The sequence below is a fragment of the Triturus cristatus genome, chromosome 10 (genome assembly GCF_964204655.1).
Source record: "Triturus cristatus chromosome 10, aTriCri1.1, whole genome shotgun sequence".
In the NCBI taxonomy this organism is placed as follows: Eukaryota; Metazoa; Chordata; class Amphibia; order Caudata; family Salamandridae; genus Triturus; species Triturus cristatus.
The window spans coordinates 647,485,660-647,510,829 of NC_140593.1; the positions used below are offsets into that span (position 1 = coordinate 647,485,660).

The following is a 25,170-nucleotide window of genomic DNA, read 5'->3' on the forward strand; positions in this document are numbered from 1 at the left end:
ACTGACACACACTGATCAGGGAATCCCCAATGCATTCCTATAGGAGGGCAGGCCAATCTTACCAAATGCACAGAGAGAGAGCACACACTTTACACTGGGCCACAGTGCTAAAGTGCCCAGAGGCCTAAAACCACCAACACCATGTCACAGCTAAGGCAAAAAGTTTAGGGGTGAACCTGCCAAAAAGGGCCAAGTCCAGCAACCTGCACTACTCTTCCCTGGACAGAGGGAAGGAATGCTTTGAGTGCAAGACAAATCGCCCGAAGCGCCAGTAGGTTGATGTGGAGCCCGGACTACGCCAGACACCAGAGGCCTCTGATCTCCACCTCCCCCATGTGGCTGCCCCATCCCAGAAGTGATGCATCGGTCACCACTGTGAATTCTGGTTGGGTAAGGGAGAGGGATCTGACGTTGACCCAATTCTGGTTCATTAGCCACCACTGCAATTGTTGTGCAGTGCCCTACGAGATCTGGACACAATCGGACAGGTTCCCCTTATGTTGTGCCCACTGGAACTTCAGGCCCCAATGCAGAGCCCGCATATGCCATCTGGCATGGTCCACCAGCAGGATGCAGGAGGCCATCAGGCCCAGTAGCCTGAGGGTCATCCTGACTCAAACCCGGGATAGAGGCAGAAAGATTGGAATCATAGCCCGAATATCCCAGACTCGCTGTTCGGGAGGATAGACCCGAAACTGCATCGTGTCCCGAACCGCCATGATGAAGAGGAGCTTCTGAGTGGGAGTCAGGTGTGACTTCGGCACGTTGATGGAGAACCCCACCAAATACAGGAGGTCGGCCGTAGTCTGGAGGTGAGAGACAACAGCCTGGGGTGAGCCCGCCTTCAACAGCCAGTCGTCAAGTTAGGGGAAGACTGGAACCCCTGATCTGCGCAGATGAGCTGCAACCACTGCCATCACTTTCGTGAACACCCGAGGGGCGCTGGTAAGGCCAAAGGGGAGCACTGTAAACTGAAAATGCTCGTGGCCTACCGTGAACTGTAGGTAACTCTGGTGGGCCGGCAGGACGGGGATGTGAAAATAAGCATCCTGCAAGTCCAACGCTACCATCCAGTCTCCAGGGTCGAGGGCAGACAGGACCAGAGCGGGCATCATCATTTTGAACTTCTCCTTCCAGAGGAAGTGATTGACGTCACTGAGATCCAAGATGGGACACAGGCCTTGTCCTTCTTGGACTCCAGAAAGTAGTGGGAATAGCAACAATGACCTACTTCTGGGACAGGAACGCGCTCGATGGCTCCCTTGGCCAAGAGTGCCGAAACTTCCTGTTGGAGAACGGCCAGATGATTCTCTGATATGCAATGGTACTGAGGTGGCATGGATGGAGGGGAAGTCTCGAAGGGGAGGAAATAGTCCCTTCGAACTATTTGAAAAACCCATCTGTCCGACATGATGGTGCGCCAGTGGGGAGGTGATGGCGAATCCTGTTGCCCAATAGAGATTGGTGGCCCTGAAAAGTCAGACTAGGAGGGTTTTGTGGCTGCTGCAGATGGGGCTGTGGTGGACTGGCCCGCCCGCTGGCGTCCAGAACCACGGTGGTGGCAAAGGCTGAGAGCCTTTGCCACTCTACGCAACGCCACTGCATAAGACACTCCCTCCTCTGTAGCCATGGTAGGAGGAGACAACATGCCAAGGTCTGGTGAGGTATCCAAACCACTGGCTTCCCCCAGTTCCTCTCTCCAGTCCAGTTCATAACCTAACTGGTCAGTTAAAGGGTTTCCAGTCCCCTCCCAGTTCTCCTCACCCTCCTCTGGCTGCCAATCTGGTCTCAAAGAGGTAGGGTACAAGAGGGGCACAAAAGTACCCGCCGGATCCGGCATCAGTCGACGCCAGTCTGGCTCCGTGTCTACATCGAGGTGGAGGCCGGGGTCGATGTCGGCTGGGGACACAGCCGACGCCGGCTGCGGACATGGCGCTGGTGGAATCTGCATCGGGGAGGTGTAACAAATTTGACCGGCGCCGATCCAGAACAAGGCCTGGATCCAAGGGGACCCTGTGGTGCCGAGGCCGCAGCCACCGCCGTTGAAGGCCCAGGGCCCCCAGATGAATCCGCGGGGCCTGAAGGTGCGCCGGCGGAGTCAGGCAGCCCAAAGATGGCGTACATCACCTCGTAAAATTGACGAAGCTGGGCAGGAGTCGCTCCGGGTCCGGAAAGGGGGGGAACCCAGAGTCGATGCTTCAGGCTCTGCACGCAGAACCGCAGGAGGGACACCACCCGCATCCCTCGTCGCATCGGCCGATGGACGGGGAGAAGTTGAAGAGCGACAATGCTTCTTCGACTTCTTTTTGTGCTTCGACTTACCTGACCCCGAGTGCGAAGACTTGGAAGAAGAATGATGGTGGCTGCACGACCGGTCCCTCGCCCTCCTACGTGACCGGGACCTCGTGGGGCACGAAGCCGACCGCCAGGCCTCGAGAAGCTTTCGGGACCACTCGCGCAAAGACTTCGCATTCATGGTCCGGCAATCGGAGCACGACTTGGGGTCCTGCAGAATAGGCACACGCGGTGCGGATCTGTCACTGACATCAATCGGCTACAGGAACCGCAAACATTGAAGCTGGGCATCCCTCATGCACCAGGAGTTGATGGACTCAAAAACGATGTCAACAAAAGTAGAGAAAAAGTCAGTCAAAAAGTGACTGCGGTACCGCTCTCTCCGGATATGCGCTTGCTGGTGTGGAAAAAGACAGAACTGACGTCAGCGCGCAAGGGCGGCATCTATGTAACTACCACAACGTCATTCCGGCAACCACGATGCCAACGACAAATGCGGAGTTGACCGGCGCCAACTTCCGATGGGCAGGGGTACTGCTGACGAAAAACATTCCGGATCCAGTCTGACACTTGGGGATAATTCTAAGGTAAGGAATCTATAACTAACTGTTTCTTTCAGATACCATGTTACTTTTTAGTCCAGTGGTATATTCGAAGCGGAAATGTCAAATAAGCACCTACTTGGAGGTCCCCGGCGGATGTTAACTGTGAGGTCACTGACCATCCAGAGGAAATCAATCATCTGGTGAAAATATTGAGGTTTTGTTTTACCTGGTAGCAATACATCTTCAGCGCTAGTCAAGTAATATAATGTAATGTAAGGTGAATTTGTAGAATGCTGCTTGTCACCCCTGAGCATATCCAGGCAATGAATAATAATGAAAACAGAAAGGGTATGCAGTTCCTAGGGGTGTCGCAGGGTGTGGTAGGATAACAAAAAGGTGCCAAGGTGAAGGTGTTGAAGTACGCAGGAGAGAAGATCACTCCTTGTGGAAAGGAGACCCTCACACACCCAACAAGCGGGTGTCTTGCTTTATCATCGGGTCTTGCTCCTTATCGGGTGGGCGGTGCAATGCCCGATCAGGCACCCAAATGGGGCCTTCTTGACGGAGATCTTTTTTTCCAATGCCGATGGGTGAGGTGTGTAAGAGGTTCCTGATGCTGACTAGTGTAGGTGCGTGTGAGGTGTGAAATGAGTGAACTAAAACAGGGATAGGTGATCCACTCCAAACTATTTTAATAAAGCATGGTCACCATCCTGATTAAAACCAAAGTGAAACGCACATTCTCACCTTTAGGTGTATGAGTTAATGTGCTAAAAGGGTCAACATGTTTCTCGCTCGTTTGCGTGCGCGTGAGACTACTTGTCTGGGATATTCTCTTTTGATCAGATCATTCATAAGGACAGCAGACTCCCTCTGGTAATCTACCAGTGGGCTGCAGTTCCTTCTAATGCGTAAGAATTGTCCAAAGGGCAAATTCTCTCTTAATGACTTAGGGTGATCGCTGCTGAAGAGGAGGAGGCTATTCCTATCTGTTGGTTTGCGATACAGGCTAGTGGTGATATGCTCTCCCTCAAGGCGGATACGTAGATCAAGAAAAGGAACTTCCGTGTCAGAAATAGTGTGTGTAAATCTCAAATAAGGATTTAAGGTGTTGATCCAGGTACAAAATTCTGTACATCTAGTGTAATCTCCTTTCCAGAGAATCAGGATGTCATCAATGAATCTTTTCCAGAGCAGCACATTCGCTGAGTAAGAATTGGTGGGATTGTGAATTTCTCTGGCTTCGAAGGCTGACATATACATACATGCTAGACTCGGTGCGAATGTGCTGCCCCACCTTCCGCGTCCCGACGTCCATGCGCGCTGGTGACCCCTTGAAATAGCGTCAAGGACATGAGCAGGCGGTCTGACTATGGGGGTGGTTTTCACTCTCGTTGTGATTTAGGTTCTCCAGCATCTGAGGGAAACTGGTGGAATACCACGGTGGAGTGCACTTAACCTTCGGTTGATTTGGCATTTACTCAGTATTCCTTGCCGTTCCATCCTTGAACAACCACAGCTGAAAATAGTCTACCGCTGGCATCGAGGGCTTCACTATGCCTAGTGGTTCGGTGCAATGCAGGTTTGCCATGTATCTACCATGTATTTTTCATGTACTTTTTCATGTGTTTTTATCTGCATTTTTCATTTTAGGACACTATAATACTAGTGCTCTCCCACCTTGGTCTCAATTTCACCACAGCCTATGAGGGTGAGTTACCTTGCACTGCTCCTTATCAGTGAGCTCCCCCTGCATTGGGTCTATCCAGTGTACTTCTTACTGCTGCTTGTTTGAAGTATGTCCTTTACACGTTTGCTCACAGTTGATGCATGTCACGGTTGACGTTTGACATTATCAAATTGAATCCACTGTTTAGAGCAACCCTGATATCTCGTGTTGTCGATACTGTACTGTTACCTCTAATTGCAATACTTTTAATGCTTTTCTTTTATTTTCGCAGGTTGTGTTATTTAACTTTTGGTACCACACATTTTTAGGGTGCTGTACGCGTGGTCGCCACTGACACCTCCTTGAGGTTGTGACCACCACCAAAAAAGTGTAGGTAGCCTTATTTTCGGTCCTGAAGAATTGCCAATTAATAAATTACCAGGCAAGAAACATGTTGACCCTTTTAGCACATTACCTCATACACCTAAAGGTGAGAATGTGCGTTTCACTTTGGTTTTAATCAGGATGGTGACCATGCTTTATTAAAATAGTTTGGAGTGGATCACCTATCCCTGTTTTAGTTCACTCATTTCACACCTCACACGCACCTACACTAGTCAGCAGCAGGAACCGCTTACACACCTCACCCATCGGCATTGGAAAAAAAGATCTCCGTCAAGAAGGCCCCATTTGGGTGCCTGATCAGGCATTGCACCGCCGGCCCGATAAGGAGCAAGACCCGATGATGAAGCAAGACACCCGCTTGTTGGGTGTGTGAGGGTCTCCTTTCCACAAGGAGTGATCTTCTCTCCTGCGTACTTCAACAACTTCACCTTGGCACCTTTTTGTTATCCTACCACACCCTGCGACACCCCTAGGAACTGCATACCCTTTCTGTTTTCACTGTTTGATGGGCACGTATGCTGGACCTTAATAAATAATAATGATTATTATTTATAAGCCCTCTATCCCTTCGTTTGTTTGAGAGAATGAATAGTAATGCTGTCCGGGGAAAGCACACGGCACGCCAGGGCCCAAGGAGGGGTGCATGTTCTAACATTTGAAACCCCTTACCTTAACACAGTCACAAACACTAACCTTCAACTGGCTGAACCTTGTTCAAGTGATCTTGCCATAATATTGGCACATTTTCTCTCCTGCTTTTCAAGCAAAACCTTAGTGTGCAGTGATAACGAAATATATAATATCGTAAACGCATGCCCTTACCAAGGCAGCATATTATGACATCACTACCTGCAGACCACAGGGATGTGTTCAGAATGGCTATGGTTGCCATAGAGATGACCATCCATTTTGTGCAACTACACACCTCTCCAGTGCCCCACTCAAAGTCCTTTTACAGTTACACACTCCTTACCGGAACCGGTTCTTTGCCAGGACTCGTTTGGCCTCCTCATTGGTACTGCCCACCAGAGACTCCCGGTTGATGGCAATAAGCTGGTCACCAGGGCGCAGGCGTCCATCCTGGATATAACAGAAAAAAGGATGGCAGTACTGTAAAGTAAAACACTACAAAGTGGTGTCGTTTTTTTTTTTGGGAATCTTTTTATTAGTAACAGTGCTCATAAGACCATACAATACCATATACCATTTGCACATTGGGGAACAGTGCAGACATCATCTGGGAATTACACATCAGGGAAACACAAGTGTCTTTCATCAATAAAAATTGACTACTCCTCCAAGAGGGCACCCGCCTCTCTATATTTGCGCCAGGACGCCCATATTTTCTTCCATTTTCTCGTGCACCGCCTGCTTTTGTATACCGTTTCTTCCGCTCTTTGGCACCAGTCCAGATCTCGCTGCCAATCTTCCCATAGAGGGGGCACCCGCACCCCCCTGGCCCTAGCAATATTCTGTTTAGCTACCCCTGAAGCCAGGGCCAGCCAGAGCTCCACATATCTTGACCAGTCATTGTCCCCTTTGATCAACAGGAGAATCCACTTCGGATCCATCGGGACTGGCACCCTCACTACCCTAGACATTATATCCATAACTTTCACCCAGAATGAACTGATCACTGGACACTCCCAGATGATATGGAAGAAGGAGCCCTCTTGTTGACAACCCCGCACACAAAGCGCCGACTGACACCTTCCCCATGTATACAGGTGGGTGCGAGGATAGTACGTGCGATGGAGGATTTTGAACTGTACAAGCCTAAACCTAGAGCGGATAGCGATCTCCCTGGGCCCCTGGAGCGCATCCTGCCAGTCCTCCTCGTCGAGCCTCCCAAGGTCTCGGGTCCATGCCGCTCTTAGACTAACCAAGGGATCGGGAATATTGCTTATCAGTTTCCTGTAAATTGTGTATGTTGGTTTCTCCGCAATGGGATCAAGTAACACACGATCCTCCATCGGGGAATACTCCAGGATTACTGTGCCACTTGGTATGTGGGAGCGTAGGGCATGTTGGAGGCGTATGTACTGATATCTCTGTGAGGTATGTAAGCTGTACTCCTTCTGGAGATGTTCAAAAGTACGGATGGCCTCCCCCTTCCAGACATCCCCCAAATAATCAATGCCTATCTGCTGCCATCCTTTAAACCCTGTCAACGTCGCCACTTAAAAAAGTGGTGTAGTTTTAAGGTTTTAATCCTCACTGGAACACCAATAAGAAGGCACAAAGCAACACACATTCTCCTACCCTCTTGCTCGGTCGGCTCCTCAGTATCTCTCTGTTTAACAATCTAGAATTCCCTGTTACGATGGAGTGGCACAAGCAAACATATTTAAAGGATAACATTACAACATAACATTAGAACATAACACATCTTGCCCCTTTATGAATGAATACGGAAAGAAGAATAAAAATTGCAGGATTCTTAAATCACACATTAAGAATACAAGTTTACATGAAATATATATAACATAATATATATTATTATATATGTTTTTTACATATATATATATAACATATATAACAAATAAACAATATATATAACTCAAAGAACAATGAAATGTTAAAAAATAAAAATCTATTCACTTACTTCATCGTATTCATAATCATATAAGCATTTAGGTTTGCTGCTCACTCGTTTCCCACTTTCCTAAGTTTCAACATTAACCTCAGAGGATTTTACACACTTTTCCTTAGTACTGCTGTTACTTACACTTTCTTCCATACTTTCTTCCACACCTTGCATGTCAGCACTTCCTTCTCCTGCGCTTCCTCCTTCTGCACTCACATCTCCTTCATTACCTTCCTTACATACTTCTACACTTCCTTCACCATCATCCCAGTCTACTCTTAATCCTTGCTTATCCGACTCTTCTTTTCTTTCTATTTCATGGTTACTAACAGCAATCCTTTTTAAATTCCAAACTTAACACGAGGGCATTACGCAACTCTTTAACAACTCTCAAAGGTTCAGTAAATCGGCTCTGACCCATCTTAACCTTCCAAAGTTTCCTCACCTTGACCATCATGCCAACTTCCATGTTAGTATGCTTAATGTTTGTCTTCAAATAAAATTGCTCCTTATATTTTTAATGAGTATCCTCTACTTTCCTCCCGATGTCCTCCATGGAAACATTAGTTTTGACAGAACGCAAAAGCCCTTCAGATTTAGTCTTCGTCTTTGCTTCCGTACCTCTCATAACTTCAAAAGGTGAAACACCCAAAGCATCATCAATAACTGTCATGTACGCCCAGAAGGTTTTTGCCACTTGAACTTCCCAGTCTTCCTTGTTTTACACAGCCAGTTGCACCACATTTTTAATTACCCTGTTGAAGCATTCTATCATTTCATTACCATTGTGATTATATAAAGATGTGGTTTATTGCTTAATCCCCACCTTGGCAAAATAACCATGTGCCTTACCAGACATGAATTGCACACCATTTTCACTTATTAATTGTCTGGGAAGGCCTGCTGGAGCAGAGTTTTCTGTTTGAAAATTCGCTGGTTTTTGAAGCTCTGGCATGTCTATTTGTCATATTAATTTTATTAATTACTAGCAATTAATTATTTGTCTTGTGCAAGTGCGTTTATATTAATCAATCCGTTTGTCCTAACAAGAGAGAGTTACACGTGGGTGCGCATAAATGTGCTGTTTAAAAATAACGTGCGTGTTTTCATGTTTAAACGTTGCTATGTGCTGTTTATTTTTGAGCACAAAACGCTTTCCGAATTAATGCTTTTCTATGTTGCAAGTGCTAGATAGATGCAAACACATAAGGGTATTAGTGGGGTTAACACTGTTTAATCACTATGCTGTGGTAACGTTGTTTTTGTTTCTTTTCATTAAGATGGTCTATTGTGGCCTATGGCAGCCTAGTTAAAGATGGCCGATTTTGTAAGCCTGGCCTCGAGTTGAGAATAGAAAATTGTGATGGAAGAGAGCCCTGCTGAAAATGGTCCTGAAGTCAGCTGACCACAGTCCTTGCTTGCATTGTGAAATTTTCCATGAGGACATCAGCAGCCGGGGTAATCTTCGAGTGAAATGGAACGTCCTTGGCAGCCTTGGGAAAACAAAGGAGCCTTAGAGAAAGACTCTGAGCATTGATCTCATTGCCGAGGAGAAGTAGAACTAACAGATACATTTGAAATTCTTGGTTCCTGTTCCGTAGTCTTTATTTTGTGATTTTTCCTGAGCGGAGATTTTTGAATGTTGCAATGCTACATCCTTTCCTTCTCGCTCTGCTCAGCGGTCCAGCGGACATTACAACTTTTCTTTGTATCTTTCCTTTGTTTGATTTAGTATAAGAATTGTTAGCCTAGAGAGGGTCTTGCCACTTGCCATTTGCCTTTGCCGCGTACCGAATCTGCGTTGCTGAGGATTGATGCTGAAGGGACTTCGTCTTGAGAGACTTTACCGAGAGACTTGTCCTGACCCGTTCTGACATTTAGCTAGAATAGGTAACTATGAGAAAAATGATTTATGCTGCTTGATTTTCATTTGACTAATTTTAGATAAAGCAATATAACTTGAACATGGTGTTGGATATTATTTCTTGTCAATTATTGTGTATTATATTTTGATTATTCGTATAGGTTGTATAGATTATGTTTATGGACAGTCTCAATAACCAGATCTTATCGACCTGATATAGATGCAGGGTGATTAGGAGTTTTCTTTCCACAGGTTTATTGCTGCTGGTAGGGTATTTGAGCGTATGTTAGTGAAATGGGCCCTAGCGTATGATGAATGTATGTGCGTGTAACTGTGAGATTACTCTATCTGTGGTAGTGGGAATATTATACACACCCTGATCTCTATCAATTTCCTGGTAGCAGAGGATGGTTATTGATGATTGTCTTGATCTGATAAGATTGCATGTACATTAGCTTATTGATTATTGATTATTGATTGATGTTGGTATATGTACTAATATTATATGTTGGAGTCGTAATGTTGAGTTATATGTAGTGCTTCTGGAACTTGGGAGCTGGTAGCAGTTCCGTAGTAGGGCAGAGGGAAATATATGCTGCTCTCGGGAAAGACGGAATTGTAAGGAATAACGTGTGACAATTGAAGTTGCGCGTCACATTGTCTGGGTTCGGAATAAGTGACATCGTCGTATGTTACTATTAGATATTTCTGGTATATAAGGAGTGTGTATGATAGTGAAGGTTATCTGTGAAACTCTGGTCTTAAGTCCCAGGGATCCGTAAGGATTACCGTTAAAGCTTATCGCGGGAGAAGTAATAGGTATTCTCTGAGCTTATTTGAGAAACTGAACAGAGGAAAGCTGTTTAGTTGATGTATGTTATAATTCCGTAGTGGAGCAGATTGTCTGTTCTCGGGAAGCAGGATTCTGTGCGTATGTACTATATTTCCTTGTATGAATGTGCGTGAATGTTTGTACATTTAGTTGATTGTAAAACTCTTTGGACAAGTCCTATAGGAAACAGTTAATGAATGTATGTTAGAAGGGCAGAGTAGAGGAAGTGCTACTGTTTCAATGAGAGGTTTCTTGTGAAATAGACTCTCTTTTACTATTCTGTGGTTAGCGAAGCAGACAATGGAGATGTTTTTATGTTGTAACTAATAGATTTTGTAGAAATTTTGACACGAAGTCTACTGAAAAGATTTTGTAAAGGAGGGGTAGACGAGTGACAGAAGACAGGAGACAAGCGACTGCAGCGACTGTTGACGTCAGAAAGACCGCGCTCTGATTGGATAGTAGATCAGAATAGTGCTCGCGCTAGGATTGGTGCGTTAGTGTGAGCCGCGCAAGGATTGGAAGGGCTATTTAGTGACGTAGACGTTCCAGGATTGGTGCGTTAGTGTGAGTCGCGCTGCAATTGGTTGAAAATTCGTATTGTATATTTATAATACGGAAAGAGTAGAGAGTTTTTTTTTGGTAAACGCTAAAATGTATTACCAAGAAGAGAAAAAGAAGAAAACATTGTTTGGTAAAATTAAAAAGTGGTTTAGCAAGGATAAAGATGTTAAAACGAGAGAGGGTGAGTTGTTACCTCCACCGAAAACACCTGCATCCTTCATGGCTGCAAGACATGGGTTTCATACCTGTATATGGTTGGAGAATTGGGTTAGGTATACTAAAGAAGATGGTGTTCTAGCATTTCCAGAACATGGTTCATTTAATCTGGCCGTGTTGAGAAATTTACGGGAAAAGATGTTATGTCTAGACCCGAAACCGGGACCTACACAGTTCGAGGCTTTAGTGGAATGGGAAGAGGAAGTACATGAGAGAGAAAAACAGAGATCTGGAGGGTACTACAGGTACATGTTTGGGAGGAGACATGATCGTGAGACTCATCATGATCGAATGAAAAGGTGGCGAGATGTTAGTATGTCAGAGGGATTATATCCGATGAGAACAGTTGAAGGAGGAGCAGAAAGGGTTCCTGAGTCAGAAATGAGAAAATATGGAGTTAATGAGTATGAGGATGAGGTCTTGAATGACATGATTTACAAGAGACCACCTCCATATAGACCAGAACCGGATAAAAGTACACCAGTTGTTTCTCCGATAAGAGATACAGTTTGTGTTAGTGAGACAGAAAATGAGATACCTGAGGTAAGAAGTGATCATTACCTTGATGAGATTGCCAGACAATTAGCCAGAACTACAACAGAGTTGACAGAGAAGATTAGGGAGTTAACGAAGAATCTAGAAGCTGTTACGGTGCCTGTAACAATAGGTCCGGTTATGCCTGTGTTTGACAAACAGAGGACAGGTGAGAATGGACTGGTGATTCCATATGTTGGGAATAATTTGACAAATTCAGTTGGTCCTTCAGGAGATTCAGGCAAAAGAGCAGAAAGAAGTGACCCGAGACAATCAAGACATGACACATGTAGTGAAATATTGGATGCCAGTGAAGCTAGTTGTTCAGGGATGCCAATTTTAGAACCGCAGAAGAGAGTGGTTCCAGTGAGAAAAACTGCTGAAATAACAGTTGAGGATTTGAATGATTGGATGAAGGTTCTACAGAAAAAGGATAAAGATTCACAAGTAATTGATGTAGCTAGGTTACGTGTAGAACTAGAAGAGCTTGTTACAGGAACAGTTCCAACAGAGATTCTGAAGAGTCATCATGATGGTGAACTAATGTTTATGTGTAAAAACATTACCTGGAGAGCAAGAAATACACATGACAGGCTAAGAGCAATAGCGAATGAGCAGGGAGTTGACATTGATAAAGTGAAAGCTTTACAAAGAACTTACAGGATGGATTTTACAGAGAAGGATATTGAGAATTTGAATGCTACTGGTAGAACAGGACAGATGAAGGAAATGGTAGCATTATTGCGAAGATGGGGTGATGTAGAAAAGTGGAAGGATAGGTGGTATAAGAAAAGAGATGAGACTGAAGATAGAACAACTTATTCAGCATTTCCAGTGAGAGAAAAAGAGAAACCAGTGGATAATTATCCTATGAGAGAAATACCTGGAGGAGGATATGTACATGTTCCATGGACCAGACAGGATATTTTATCATTCACGAATGATTTCCCTCGATTGAGAGAAAAGCCCGTCGAGTGGTATAGGCAGGTAGATAGGTTTGTGAAATTGTCAAAAGTGCTGTGGGTTGACCTGAATAGTCTGTTTGATATAATTGTTCCAGCAGACTTGTGGACTGAGTGTAAAATAGTTGTGAGTTGGCCTACTGAGGAATATCCAAGAGACCCAAGAACAGGGGCACCAGATCCAGAGGTAATGAGAAAGTATGATCAGGTGATGGTATACCTGAAGAGTAAAGTTCCTGCAAAAGAGACAGATTGGGTAAAGATAGATCGAACACAACAGGAAGCGAAAGAATCAGTTCATGCTTTTTACGAGAGGCTGATACTGGCATTCAAACAATTCAGTGGAGATGAACACCTGGGTGACAAAGATTTGAGTCATTTTGTATACAGATTTGTATATGGCCTTAGACCTGAAATTGGTGAGAGAATTCGTGAGCATACAGTGGATTGGCAGAGTAAGAAAGTAGATGAGATTCTGAGACATGCAAAATACTTCAGTGATGAAATTGAAGCAAAACAAAGAAAGCTGAAAGAGAAAGCAATGTGGGCACAAGGGAAAGTTGCGGAGAGACAGGAAGCACAGTTAGTGGAACAGGCAAATAATCCAGGAAATAATGCAGGGAATAGACCTAGATATGTAGGGAAAGGAAAAGGAAGTCTTGAGGAAGCGAAGAAAAAGTTTCCTTGTCACAACTGTGGCCAATTGGGGCATTGGAGATCGGAGTGTCCTAATCCACCATTAGTGAGTAATGAGAATAAATCCTTAAATCAACAGGTGCAGAATGAAGGAAATAATCAACAGCAGCAACAACAGAAAGTTGTGAGACAGCAGAGTCAAGAGCCTAAACCGCCCTTGCCGCAGAATAAGGGGTTACAAAAGTATAATCAGGATTCAGGATTCTACAATGATGAACAGGTAAACAAACCGAGACGTTCAAACAAGGTACAACAGTACTTGTTAAAGAGTGAAGGGAGTGAATCTGAGGGTGATTATTGACGGTGCCGAGGAGAGGAAGAAGAGTGCATACTTGGTGCAACTCTAGAAATAGACCAGGCAGGACCATTTGTGGATGGGAAAATAAATGAGGAGAGTGTTACTTTTTTGGTAGACACAGGTGCAACAAGATCAACTGTCAGGTCAACAGATGTTAGAAATCTTCCTCTCTCGGATGAAGCAATCCAAGTAGTTGGTGTAGCCAATACGCAAATCAGAACACGTCTTACTGAACCTGTAAAAGTACAGATAGGGAAATTTTCAGACATGCACAGATTCATTGTCTGTGACACTAGTCCAGTGAACCTATTGGGTAGGGACTTGTTGTGCAAGATGAACTGCACAATTTTTTGTACACCGGATGGGATAGCCTTTGAGACACCAGATGAAGATGTTTTGTACCGAGTGACTCTAGAGAATAGAGAGAGTGAGTTAATTGGTGCATTTGCTGTGTTTAATCCGGAGGATTTGCCTCGAGAGCTGAGAGACACAGTGAAAAGGACAGTTTGGGATTTTACTGGAGAGGATGTGGGATTGATGAATAATGTAGATCCAGTGAAAATTGCAGTAAAAGAGGGAATTACATATCCTAACATTCCTCAATACAAAATGACACCAGAAATAATTGAAGGGATAACTCCTATAATTGAGAAAATGATTCAGCAGGGAGTCCTGAGAGAATTACTGAGTAGTCCGTGTAATTCACCGATAATGGGACTGAAAAAGCCTAATGGGAAATTTAGGATCGTACAGGATTTGAGAAAAGTTAATCAAATTGTGGTGGCATGTTGTCCTATCGTGCCAAATCCATCAGTGATCCTGTATCAAATTCCACATGATGCCGAGTGGTATACAGTAATTGATTTGTGTCATGCGTTCTTTTCAATTCCATTACATCATGATAGCCAGCCGATTTTTGCATTTAGGTTTGGCCAGCGTATCTTAGCATGGTGTCGAATCCCACAGGGGTATACGGAGAGTCCTTCGATATTCAATCAGTTATTGAAGAAATCGTTGGAGAGTTTGATCATGCCTGAGAGCTCAGTACTTGTGCAATACATTGATGACCTACTTGTGGCATCAAAGACACGTGAAGCTTGTGAAGTAGATACCATAGCTTCACTGAATCATCTGGCAGATGGAGGGTTAAAGGTATCTCCAGCCAAATTGCAATTTTGCAAGAAAGAGGTGCATTATCTTGGACACAATATTGAAAAGGGTCTGAGAAAAGTGACGGATGACAGAATCAGAATAATCAGAGAAATGAAAGCTCCAAAAACTCAGAGAGAAGTGAGAATGTTCCTGGGTATGGTGGGTTATTGTCGTCAGTGGATAATTAATTTTTCCTTGATAGCAAAGCCACTGATTAAACTGACAAAAAGTGAGATGACAGATCCATTGGATCTATATGCAGAACAAATGGCAGCATTTGAAGAGCTCAAAAGTAAAATGTGTGAGGCTCCAGCTTTGGGTATGCCTGACTACGAAAAGGAATTTGAGCTGTACTGCAGTGAGAGAAATGGATGTGCACTTTCAGTGTTAATTCAGAAACATGGATTACTGAGAAGGCCTATTGCGTACTTCTCATCGACACTTGACCCTGTAGCTGTGGGTTTACCAGGTTGTCTGAAATCTGTGGCTGCAACATGCAGGAGTCTGGAACAAAGTGAGGGAATCATAATGGGATATCCTGTAAGGGTATTCGTACCTCACAATGTGGCAATTCTTTTGACAAGAAGCAGAACTCAGTACATGTCACATAGTCGGTTGACTAAATATGAAAAAGTGATTCTGGGAGCATCAAATGTGACTCTTGAAAGATGTGTGAATGTGAATCCAGCGACACTCTTGCCAGATATTGAAAACGTGGGTGTAAAAATGGAAGATGATCATGATTGTTTGGATGTGCTTGATTACTGTACAAAACCGAGACCAGACATAAGGGATCTTCCCTTGCATGAGAGTGATCATGTGTTGTTTGTGGATGGATCATGCCTGAGAAATGATGATGGTGTGCTATGTGCAGCATATGCGGTGTGCAAAGTTTCAGAGGTCATGGAAGCATCACAATTGAAAGGAGTGAAATCTGCACAAGTTGCTGAATTGATAGCATTGACAAAAGCTTGTGAAATTGGGAAAGATTTGAGGACGACTGTGTTGACTGATAGTCAGTATGGATTTGGAGTTGTGCATGACTTTGGCCAGCTTTGGCTACAAAGAGGTTTCTTGACATCGAGTGGAACTCCAATAAAGAATGCTGAAATGATTGGTAAATTGCTTGAGGCGATACAGCTGCCTAAAGAGTTAGCAGTTGTAAAATGTGCTGCCCATGGACCAGGAGAGGATTTTATCACGGTTGGAAACCGTTACGCTAATGATGTTGCGCAATACTGTGCCAAGACAAATCAGTCCATAAATCGGGACCGAGAGGGGGAAATGTCTTTTCTCTCTGTGATGTTTACTAATGTCTTAGAAACCTGGGATGAAGTGAAACAGTTGCAAGATGAGGCAGGAGAGGAAGAGAAAAAAGATTGGATTAAGGCAGGATGTGCTCCAAGAGAAACAGACCATGTTTGGGTCTACAGAGATGGCAGACCAGTAATGCCTAACTCCATTTTGTCGTCAATGGCAAGGATGTATCATGGCCAGGGACATTTGGGGAGGGATGCGATGGTAAGGTCATTTAAACAGACCTGGGACAATGCAAAGTTCAGGACAATTGCAGAAAGCATCTGTCAGAGGTGTTTGGTTTGTCAGCAATTTAACACTGGGAAAAAGACAGTGGTGAGTCTGGGAACAATAGGCAGAGAAGGAGGTCCTTTTACAAGAATGCAGATTGATTTCATTGAGATGCCCCAAGTAAACAGACTGAGGTATGTTCTAGTGGTAGTCTGTTTGTTTTCAAGGTGGGTGGAAGCTTACCCGACTAGAAGAAATGATGGAATAACAGTGGCAAAGTTACTGTTAAGAGAGTTGATTCCTAGGTACGGGTTTCCAGTAACAGTTGAGTCTGATAGAGGTGGACACTTTCAAAATGAACTTATGGGTTTGATTTGTGAAGCATTGAAAATACAGCAGAAGCTACATTGTGCATACCGACCAGAGGCTTCTGGTGTGGTTGAGCAGATTAATGGCACAATAAAGAACACGATTGGAAAGATGTGCTTAGCCACTGGCATGAAATGGCCAGATGTTTTACCTTTAGCGCTGATGACTATTAGATCTACTCCAGATAGAACTACTGGTTTGAGTCCGCACGAGATAATCATGGGACGTGCAATGCGCCATGCATTCGTGCCTGTCAATAAGTTGGTGACAATAACTGATGACATGATTTTGGATTACTGTAAAGGCCTGGCTGACGCAGTTCATTCTGTGTTTCACCAGGTTGGAGAAGAAGCTACCACACTTGAGAAGAAGCAAGCCCATGATCTGAGTCCAGGAGACTGGGTGAGGATAAAAGTTCACAGAAGAAGAAATTGCTTGGTTCCAAGGTGGGGAAGGCCAAGACAAGTTATTCTGACTACGACGACTGCAGTAAAGTGTGCTGGAGTGAGACACTGGGTACATGCAAGTCATACTCTGAGAGTTCCAAACCCAAAAGAAGGGACTGGTAAAGAGTATTTTGAAGAGTCAGATTCCAGTGATGATGAAGATACAGAATCAGTGGGGAAAGAAGTAGGAAAAGCTTCGAATGAACCACTGCGAGTATCAGAGAAGAGATCAAATTCTGTATGAGAGCCTGAAGTTTCAAAAAGCAGTGAAGGAAAAAGAAAAGAAAAGAGAAATTTCACAGAGACTACTCCTGAATCAGAAGAAGAGGAGATTGAAGAACCACTTGAGATTATTCTTGAAGAAGTAGGGTCAGAAGAAGATAGAGAGGGACAGATTGCGGAAGACCCCCGAGGAGGTGTAGGGAACATTCTTGATGAGCCAGGTGAAGGGACAAGTAGACAGCAAGAAGATTGCGTGTCGGAGACTCGAGGAGGGACAAAAGTAGGGAGATCTCAAACAGTGGTGAAAAAATCTGTGGAAAAGAAGAAAGCTGCTAGAAAACGGAAACAAGAGGCACTTGAAACAGAATTGGATGATGAGAATGAACAAACCGAAGGTCGAGTTCTGAGAAAGAGAACTTGGATTGGAGAAAGAAGTAATAAAGAAATAAAGCCGAAAAAGGTGTTAAGAGGAGATCGTTGGCCTAACAACAGAGTTAAGAGGCTGAGATACAAAATAATAAGAGCAAGTACATCGAAAGCTGAACAAGTGAATGAAGTTTCGAGTCAAAGTTCAAAAGCTGAAGGAGAAGAATCAAAGGAGTCAAAAGAACCAGTGGAAATAAAAAGAGTAAGAAGACCCAACCAAAAGTACAGATCACCGGAATGGTCTTAGGTGGCACTGTCTGAAGGAGGAAAAGAAGAAACAGTGACTCGAGATAATCCGGAAGAGATCTTGAGAGAAGTGGTTGAGGAAGATACTGGTGAAATTCTGAAAGTACTCTTGACTGACATTGGAGAAGAGTCGAGTACTGAGGATTTTGATGTTGGAGATCTAATACAATTTGATGTTGAAGAAATTGAAGTGAAGAATGACAAATATCCAAACTGAATAAAGGAGGATTCACTTGGATTAAGTGAACGAAAAGATCATTTGGAAAAACTGAAAGCTGAAGAATTGCTGAAGAATTGGAGAGTTCCAACAGTAGTGGAGTAGTAGAGGCTAAACTAAAGTAGTAAAATGGCTAACATAGAGGATAATAGAAATAGATGTGCCTTCTTTAAAAGGTGGTGTAAAATGTGCTGCTGCTGTACTGGATTATTAATGCTTCTATGGGGTGTTTTAGTTTTATTAGTTACTTTTAAAGTAGAGTTTGAGATGCATACAGAGAATGTGACAAATGTTTAGAGGAATTCGCAAAAAGTAGTTCCAATTAGAATTAGTAATACTTACATACACAAAGATAGGTCAATTAATAACTTTTCTAGTAATGTTTTTTCAAAATTATTATATGAATATGTGAAAACAATGGAAGTAAGGGATTGCTACGTCTGTATGCAATTACCTGCATCTGTTTCAGAGGGTGTTACTTATCATCATTTACCAGCTACATATGGTATTTCTTGTAGTATTTTAAGTAGTGTTTTTTATTTGTTAGGGAAAATAGATTATAAGATGTCTAACAGAGATAGTATTTTTGGGCACTTGCCAATGAACAAAGAGCTGAATCCAGCTAAAGAAGCTAACACTTTTGGTGAAATTTTTATTGAAGAAAAAGGATTAACATTAGATTACATTTTTAAGAATAATTTAACTTGCAGTTTGAAAGGAGAGGAGAAAGCTTTCCTGGATATGGTAGAAGAAAGGAGATTGAACATGCAGGAGAAAGCGGGAAAATATAAAGTGAGTGAGACAATTTGGGACATTGAGATGGGAAAAGAGTTGAAGAATGGGGCTAGTCCAACTTTAGCTTTAGATGCATCACAGAAAGGTAAACTTTGCATTACAAGAAGGAAATCCCAATATGATACATATTTTGTTGGGACTAGTGAGTGCCATGATACATACTTCATTGCAACAGGTTGGGGTTTCAGAGGTGGAGAAGATACAATTTTTCCAGGAGTATATTATGTTTGTGGGAACAAGGCTTATTACAAGTTGCCTGACCATTGGTATGGCACGTGTTATGTGGGCCTGGTTTTTCCAAAGATTTTTCATATAGATAAAATAACAGATGTAGAACATATTAATTTACTAATGCGTTTTAAGAGAGAAACTTGGTCTGAAATAGTGGGTGACATTTTTGGGGTTTTGATTCCAGCAGTGGGAATTTCTTTGAATGCTTATGGAATTCGGAAACTGTCTACAGTGGTTGATCGCTTATCGACAAATACCGCTGGAGGGTTTCTTTTGGTGAATACGGAATTAAGTGCCGTACGTGCCATGTCTATGCAAAATCGACTTGCCCTTGATATTCTATTGGCCAAGGAGGGTGGAGTCTGTGGAATGCTAAAAGTTCAACATTGTTGCACTTACATTCCAGACGAAAGCAAAGACCTGAAGGTCTATATCAAAAATATTACTGATTTGCATGAAGAATTAGTACCACTTGAAGCTGAGAATTTATGGACTAAAATAGCTAATAAAATGATAGCTGTTAAGGATTTTATTGCAAAAATAGGTAGTACTATTATAGGTAGAATATTGTTTCCTTTATCTTGTATAATTGTTGCTTTATTGATAATAAGATTGGTGTGTGTGTGTTGTAAAAACAGGGGAGGGAGGAAGAAATTGAATAAAGAAAAGAAAAACAAGAGGTTGAAAAGAGAACCTCAAGAAATTGAATTAGAAGAATTGAGGGAGAGTGTTTACTTAGAGACAAAAAGGGATGATGAAAGAGTGACTGGTGTGTAATGTTGTGTAAGGGGAAAACGACATTTCCGATTTCTCCTAAAATGGGACTAAATTTTCACTAATTTTTTTTTTGGGTTTATTTGGTGATAAAATCACCAAAGGGGGGATTGCTGGAGCAGAGTTTTCTGTTTGAAAATTCGCTGGTTTTTGAAGCTCTGGCATGTCTATTTGTCATATTAATTTTATTAATTACTAGCAATTAATTATTTGTCTTGTGCAAGTGCGTTTATATTAATCAATCCGTTTGTCCTAACAAGAGAGAGTTACACGTGGGTGCGCATAAATGTGCTGTTTAAAAATAACGTGCGTGTTTTCATGTTTAAACGTTGCTATGTGCTGTTTATTTTTGAGCACAAAACGCTTTCCGAATTAATGCTTTTCTATGTTGAAAGTGCTAGATAGATGCATACACATAAGGGTATTAGTGGGGTTAACACTGTTTAATCACTATGCTGTGGTAACGTTGTTTTTGTTTCTTTTCATTAAGATGGTCTATTGTGGCCTATGGCGGCCTAGTTAAAGATGGCCGATTTTGTAAGCCTGGCCTCGAGTTGAGAATAGAAAATTGTGATGGAAGAGAGCCCTGCTGAAAATGGTCCTGAAGTCAGCTGACCACAGTCCTTGCTTGCATTGTGAAATTTTCCATGAGGACATCAGCAGCCGGGGTAATCTTCGAGTGAAATGGAACGTCCTTGGCAGCCTTGGGAAAACAAAGGAGCCTTAGAGAAAGACTCTGAGCATTGATCTCATTGCCGAGGAGAAGTAGAACTAACAGATACATTTGAAATTCTTGGTTCCTGTTCCGTAGTCTTTATTTTGTGATTTTTCCTGAGCGGAGATTTTTGAATGTTGCAATGCTACATCCTTTCCTTCTCGCTCTGCTCAGCGGTCCAGCGGACATTACAACTTTTCTTTGTATCTTTCCTTTGTTTGATTTAGTATAAGAATTGTTAGCCTAGAGAGGGTCTTGCCATTTGCCTTTGCCGCGTACCGAATCTGCGTTGCTGAGGATTGATGCTGAAGGGACTTCGTCTTGAGAGACTTTACCGAGTGACTTGTCCTGACCCGTTCTGACATTTAGCTAGAATAGGTAACTATGAGAAAAATGATTTATGCTGCTTGATTTTCATTTGACTAATTTTAGATAAAGCAATATAACTTGAACATGGTGTTGGATATTATTTCTTGTCAATTATTGTGTATTATATTTTGATTATTCGTATAGGTTGTATAGATTATGTTTATGGACAGTCTCAATAACCAGATCTTATCGACCTGATATAGATGCAGGGTGATTAGGAGTTTTCTTTCCACAGGTTTATTGCTGCTGGTAGGGTATTTGAGCGTATGTTAGTGAAATGGGCCCTAGCGTATGATGAATGTATGTGCGTGTAACTGTGAGATTACTCTATCTGTGGTAGTGGGAATATTATACACACCCTGATCTCTATCAGGCCCTCACTAAGGAAAACCTAATCTAAAAACCTCACAACAGCATCAGAATCAACCCTTTCCACAATTTTAATGGTAGGCCATCTCGGAAATGTATCAATGAAGTACTTTTGTCTCTCTCCTATGGGACCCATGATATCTATAGCCTCGGTTTCCCATGGACCATGCAGAACAATGGGCTAACACAGACTGGGTTTTAATGTTCTTAGGGATTTATCAGCATTGGCACAGGCAAAACAATCCCTCACCCTTCTTTCCACAAACAAGTCTAATCAAGGCCCCCAAAACCACTTTTGTACTTTTTGTTTAGTCTTAACAATTCCAGCGTGTGCTTCATGGCACAGATTGACCAGTTTTCCTTTAAACTATTTGGAGGAACTACTTTTTCTCATCTTCTTATTATGTTATCTTCAACCGCCAGTTCACCTTTTACTTCCCAATAATGTTTCAGATTTACAGTTAGTTCAAATTTATTTGGCTAACCTTAGCTAGTGTACTCCACCAATTTCAGCAATATGGGATCAATAACGCATTCCTCAATCCATTCTTCTTTCTTAATTCAAGCTAATCTTTGATCTAAAATGTAAACTATCCTAAAATCCTTCCATTCAGAGTCTTCGCATTCCTTTATGTCCGAAGGCATCATAGACAAAAAAATCAGCTGTAAAATTACTTTTGCCTGGAGACTCATTGACATTCTTCTGATTCTCATTGAAGCTCTCAACATGCCTTCGGTGCTCAACAATTTAATGAGGGGTTTGTGATTGGTCCTCACAACACATGCCTTACCCCATGTGAAAGGTCAAACATTTTCCAATGCCCATACGCATGCCAATGTTTCCATTTCTATACCAGAAAACCTTTCTTTAGTAGGTGACAAGACTCTTGAGGCAAAAGCAATGATTGTTTCTTGTACCTTGGCATCCCTTTGTGGCAACTGTCCCCCCAGCCCTTTGTTACTTGCATCAACAGTACCAACATTTTCAAGATCCGGATCAATATTTTTATGGGCTGGAGCAATAGCAGTAGCACTTTTAATTGCCTCAAATTCTTGTTGGCACACTAGAGTCCAACAAAATTTACACTTGTTTTTTAATAATTGCCTCTCATTGTAAATTATTCTGGAAATCCCTTTTACAAACTTGGCATAAAGCTCCATTAGATCCATAAAGGATCTTAATCCCTCTTTGCTAGCTTTACTAATGGCCTCAATTAATTCTGGTTTGGGGGAGATTCACTTCTCCCTCAAAACATGGCCTAGATATGAACTGGAACTCTTCGCGACTTTGCATTTAGAAAATTCAACAGTAAGATTCCTGTCATTAAGAATCTCTAACACACTATTCAAGGTCATGTTTAGATTTTCCATATACCAAAATGTCATCTTGGAAGCATTTTACATTTTCACCTTGCCTAGAAGTTGATGCATTAATCTCTGAAAAACTGCAGCAACAGAGGCCAACCCAAAGCGCATTCTTTTCTACTAAAAACATCCCATGGCGTGATGAATGCAGTGTATTTCTTACTGTCCTTTTGTAGGGAAATTTCATGCTATGCTGCAGATAGATCCAAAGATGTAAACTAACCTCACCATCCACAAAGCCCGCATCTCAGAGATTGTAGGCAATGGAAGTTTGTCTATTACAACATTGATGTTGAGATAGCATTAGTCGATGCGTAGCCTAATCTTGCAATTGCTGCGCCTGGCGATCCCAACCAGATACTTCCAGTCAGATGCCTCTATTTTCTTTTATGAGACCCACATTTAATAATTTGTCAAGTTCTTTCTGTACTTCATCTCTTAACAATACAGGAATATTCCTTGTTTTGCGAAAGTCAGATTGTGACATCTCTTTAAGAACAATGCAATGTGCAAAATTCGTGAGATTCCCAATTTTCCCTGAAAACACATTTTTAAATTCCTCCAACTAAGCCTTGCCTATTTCTTATCCATCATCTACCACCGTTACAGGTTCAGAGAAATTGGGATTTAACTTAATTTCAAGGGTGCCCTGATCATGCCATCCCAATACAGATGGTCCTCTCCTAGCAATATACAACTTCCCTTGACTTTCACTATTCTTAAATCTGAAGAGTAATGACCTGTACCCTAACATCTCAATCCTTTGACCAGAAAAGCCTTCCGGTCTAACATTTTGGAAGTTATTTCTCTCCAATGTAGTTCACAAATTTGGTTTTCCATACCACCTCTCTAACAATAGTATAAGGAGAACCTGAATCAGCATACATATGGATTTCCACCCCTCCAATTCTCATTAAGCAAATAAGTTTATTTTACAATTTATCATCATCTTTCACATTCAATACCAATGACTCTTTTGTGCTAAACACCCTATTGACACACTCTTCTACCTCTGAGTCCTCCCTGTTCTCTACACACAAACTTTAGTATAATGACTGATTTTGTCAGGGCTTAACCTTTAGTCGGGCTCGTGTGTTGCACATCGAAGGTCAATGTTGTAAAAGTCAAAAACCTGTCTCCAAATCATAATTTATCTCATAAGCACTGCTCAAGTGACATCTAGCAACTTGCCAGAAACCTGCTGGAGGTTGTATGTAGCTGGGGAGAAGCCGAGACAGTTTCCGCTGGGGAGGACTACAACTCCTGACTCCCTCTGGTGCCTCGTGCACTCAAAAGTGCGATGTGTTCCCCTGGCAGCTGTTGCCGCTCGCCAGAAGCCTTCTGGAGGTTGTGTGAAGCCGGGAAGAAGCCGAGACAGTTTCTGCTGGGGAGGACTACAACTCCCGACTCCCTCTAATGCCTTGCACACTCAAAAGCGCGCCATGTTCCAGCGGCATGAGGCGCATACGGGAATGTGCCCGTGCCAAGCCCAGGCCAAATGCAGGCCCATCCACGGCCCGTTGGAGGCCGGAACAGTCTGGCCTGGGCCCCCCTCCAAGGTGCAATCCTGGGACGAAGACTCTGAAAGACCAGCTACACTCCAGAGACAGTGGACATTAACATAACGGGTAAGCATAAAGCTGCAGCGCAAATAACCGGGGGAAGATAGTAAACACCCTAGACTGCTTCCTGGCTAGAGCTACAAAGTTCTATCCAAGGAAATTGAGGTCACGGAGTGACATCTTTCCCTGGAAAAAGAAAGGAGAAATGGCCCCCTGTTGCAATCTCTCTCATCTGCACAGCCGATAGTACCTGAGGGTGTTGAGTCATGGGTCACCCCCAATCCCAGTGTTCTGTGCCTGCATCACCCAATTTACTATCCCAATCTGACACTCCAGCATCTAATGACTCTGCAGTTGAACCGGTTGTCAAAAGAAAGAAGCCTTGAGGGAAACAGAAACCAAATTCCCTGAGGGCTTCAAGAGTGAATAAAACTGTTCAAGAACCTACAGTTGCAGTACCATCACACCTGGGAATAGACTCCAGGGAGGGACTTAGTGGGGATATTTTTGTAAAACTGGAGAAAGTGGTCCATAGTCTGTTTGAACCACTGAATAACAGAATGGGGAGGATTGAGGAGAAACTAGATTTTCTTATCAAAGGGGGCCTTATTGGATGGGATTTGCTGATGGTGGACCAGCCTCCTATATCTGGACAAACTCCAGGGACACTGGTGATTGTGGATAGGGGGAACAAGGAGGGATCAAACAGAAAAAATCACATCAACCTATTAGGCCCCCCGATGCCATTAAACACCTCCCATCATACAGCCCCAATACCACCTATTATTTATGACGTAGGCACACAAAAATAGTAGCATTCAGGGTAACACTAGTACTACCTCCAACGGCGCACAGGGAGTGCAGAGAACACAGAGTAACCCACAAATAATAGGACTGAGAGAGAGACTGGTGGCAGAG

The 25,170-nt window shown here is 43.0% G+C and overlaps 1 protein-coding gene across 2 annotated transcripts in view; it reads right to left on the reverse strand.

The window, feature by feature from the left end:
- LOC146789845 (syntaxin-binding protein 4-like) overlaps positions 1-25,170 on the reverse strand; it is a 1,170,683-nt gene that overhangs the window by 652,961 nt on the left and 492,552 nt on the right. For both annotated transcript variants that reach the window (XM_085632209.1, XM_085632208.1), the window contains exon 9: positions 5,888-5,994. In XM_085632209.1, the coding sequence (XP_085488335.1) occupies positions 5,888-5,994 (107 nt within the window). The remainder of the gene's footprint in view (positions 1-5,887; positions 5,995-25,170) is intronic.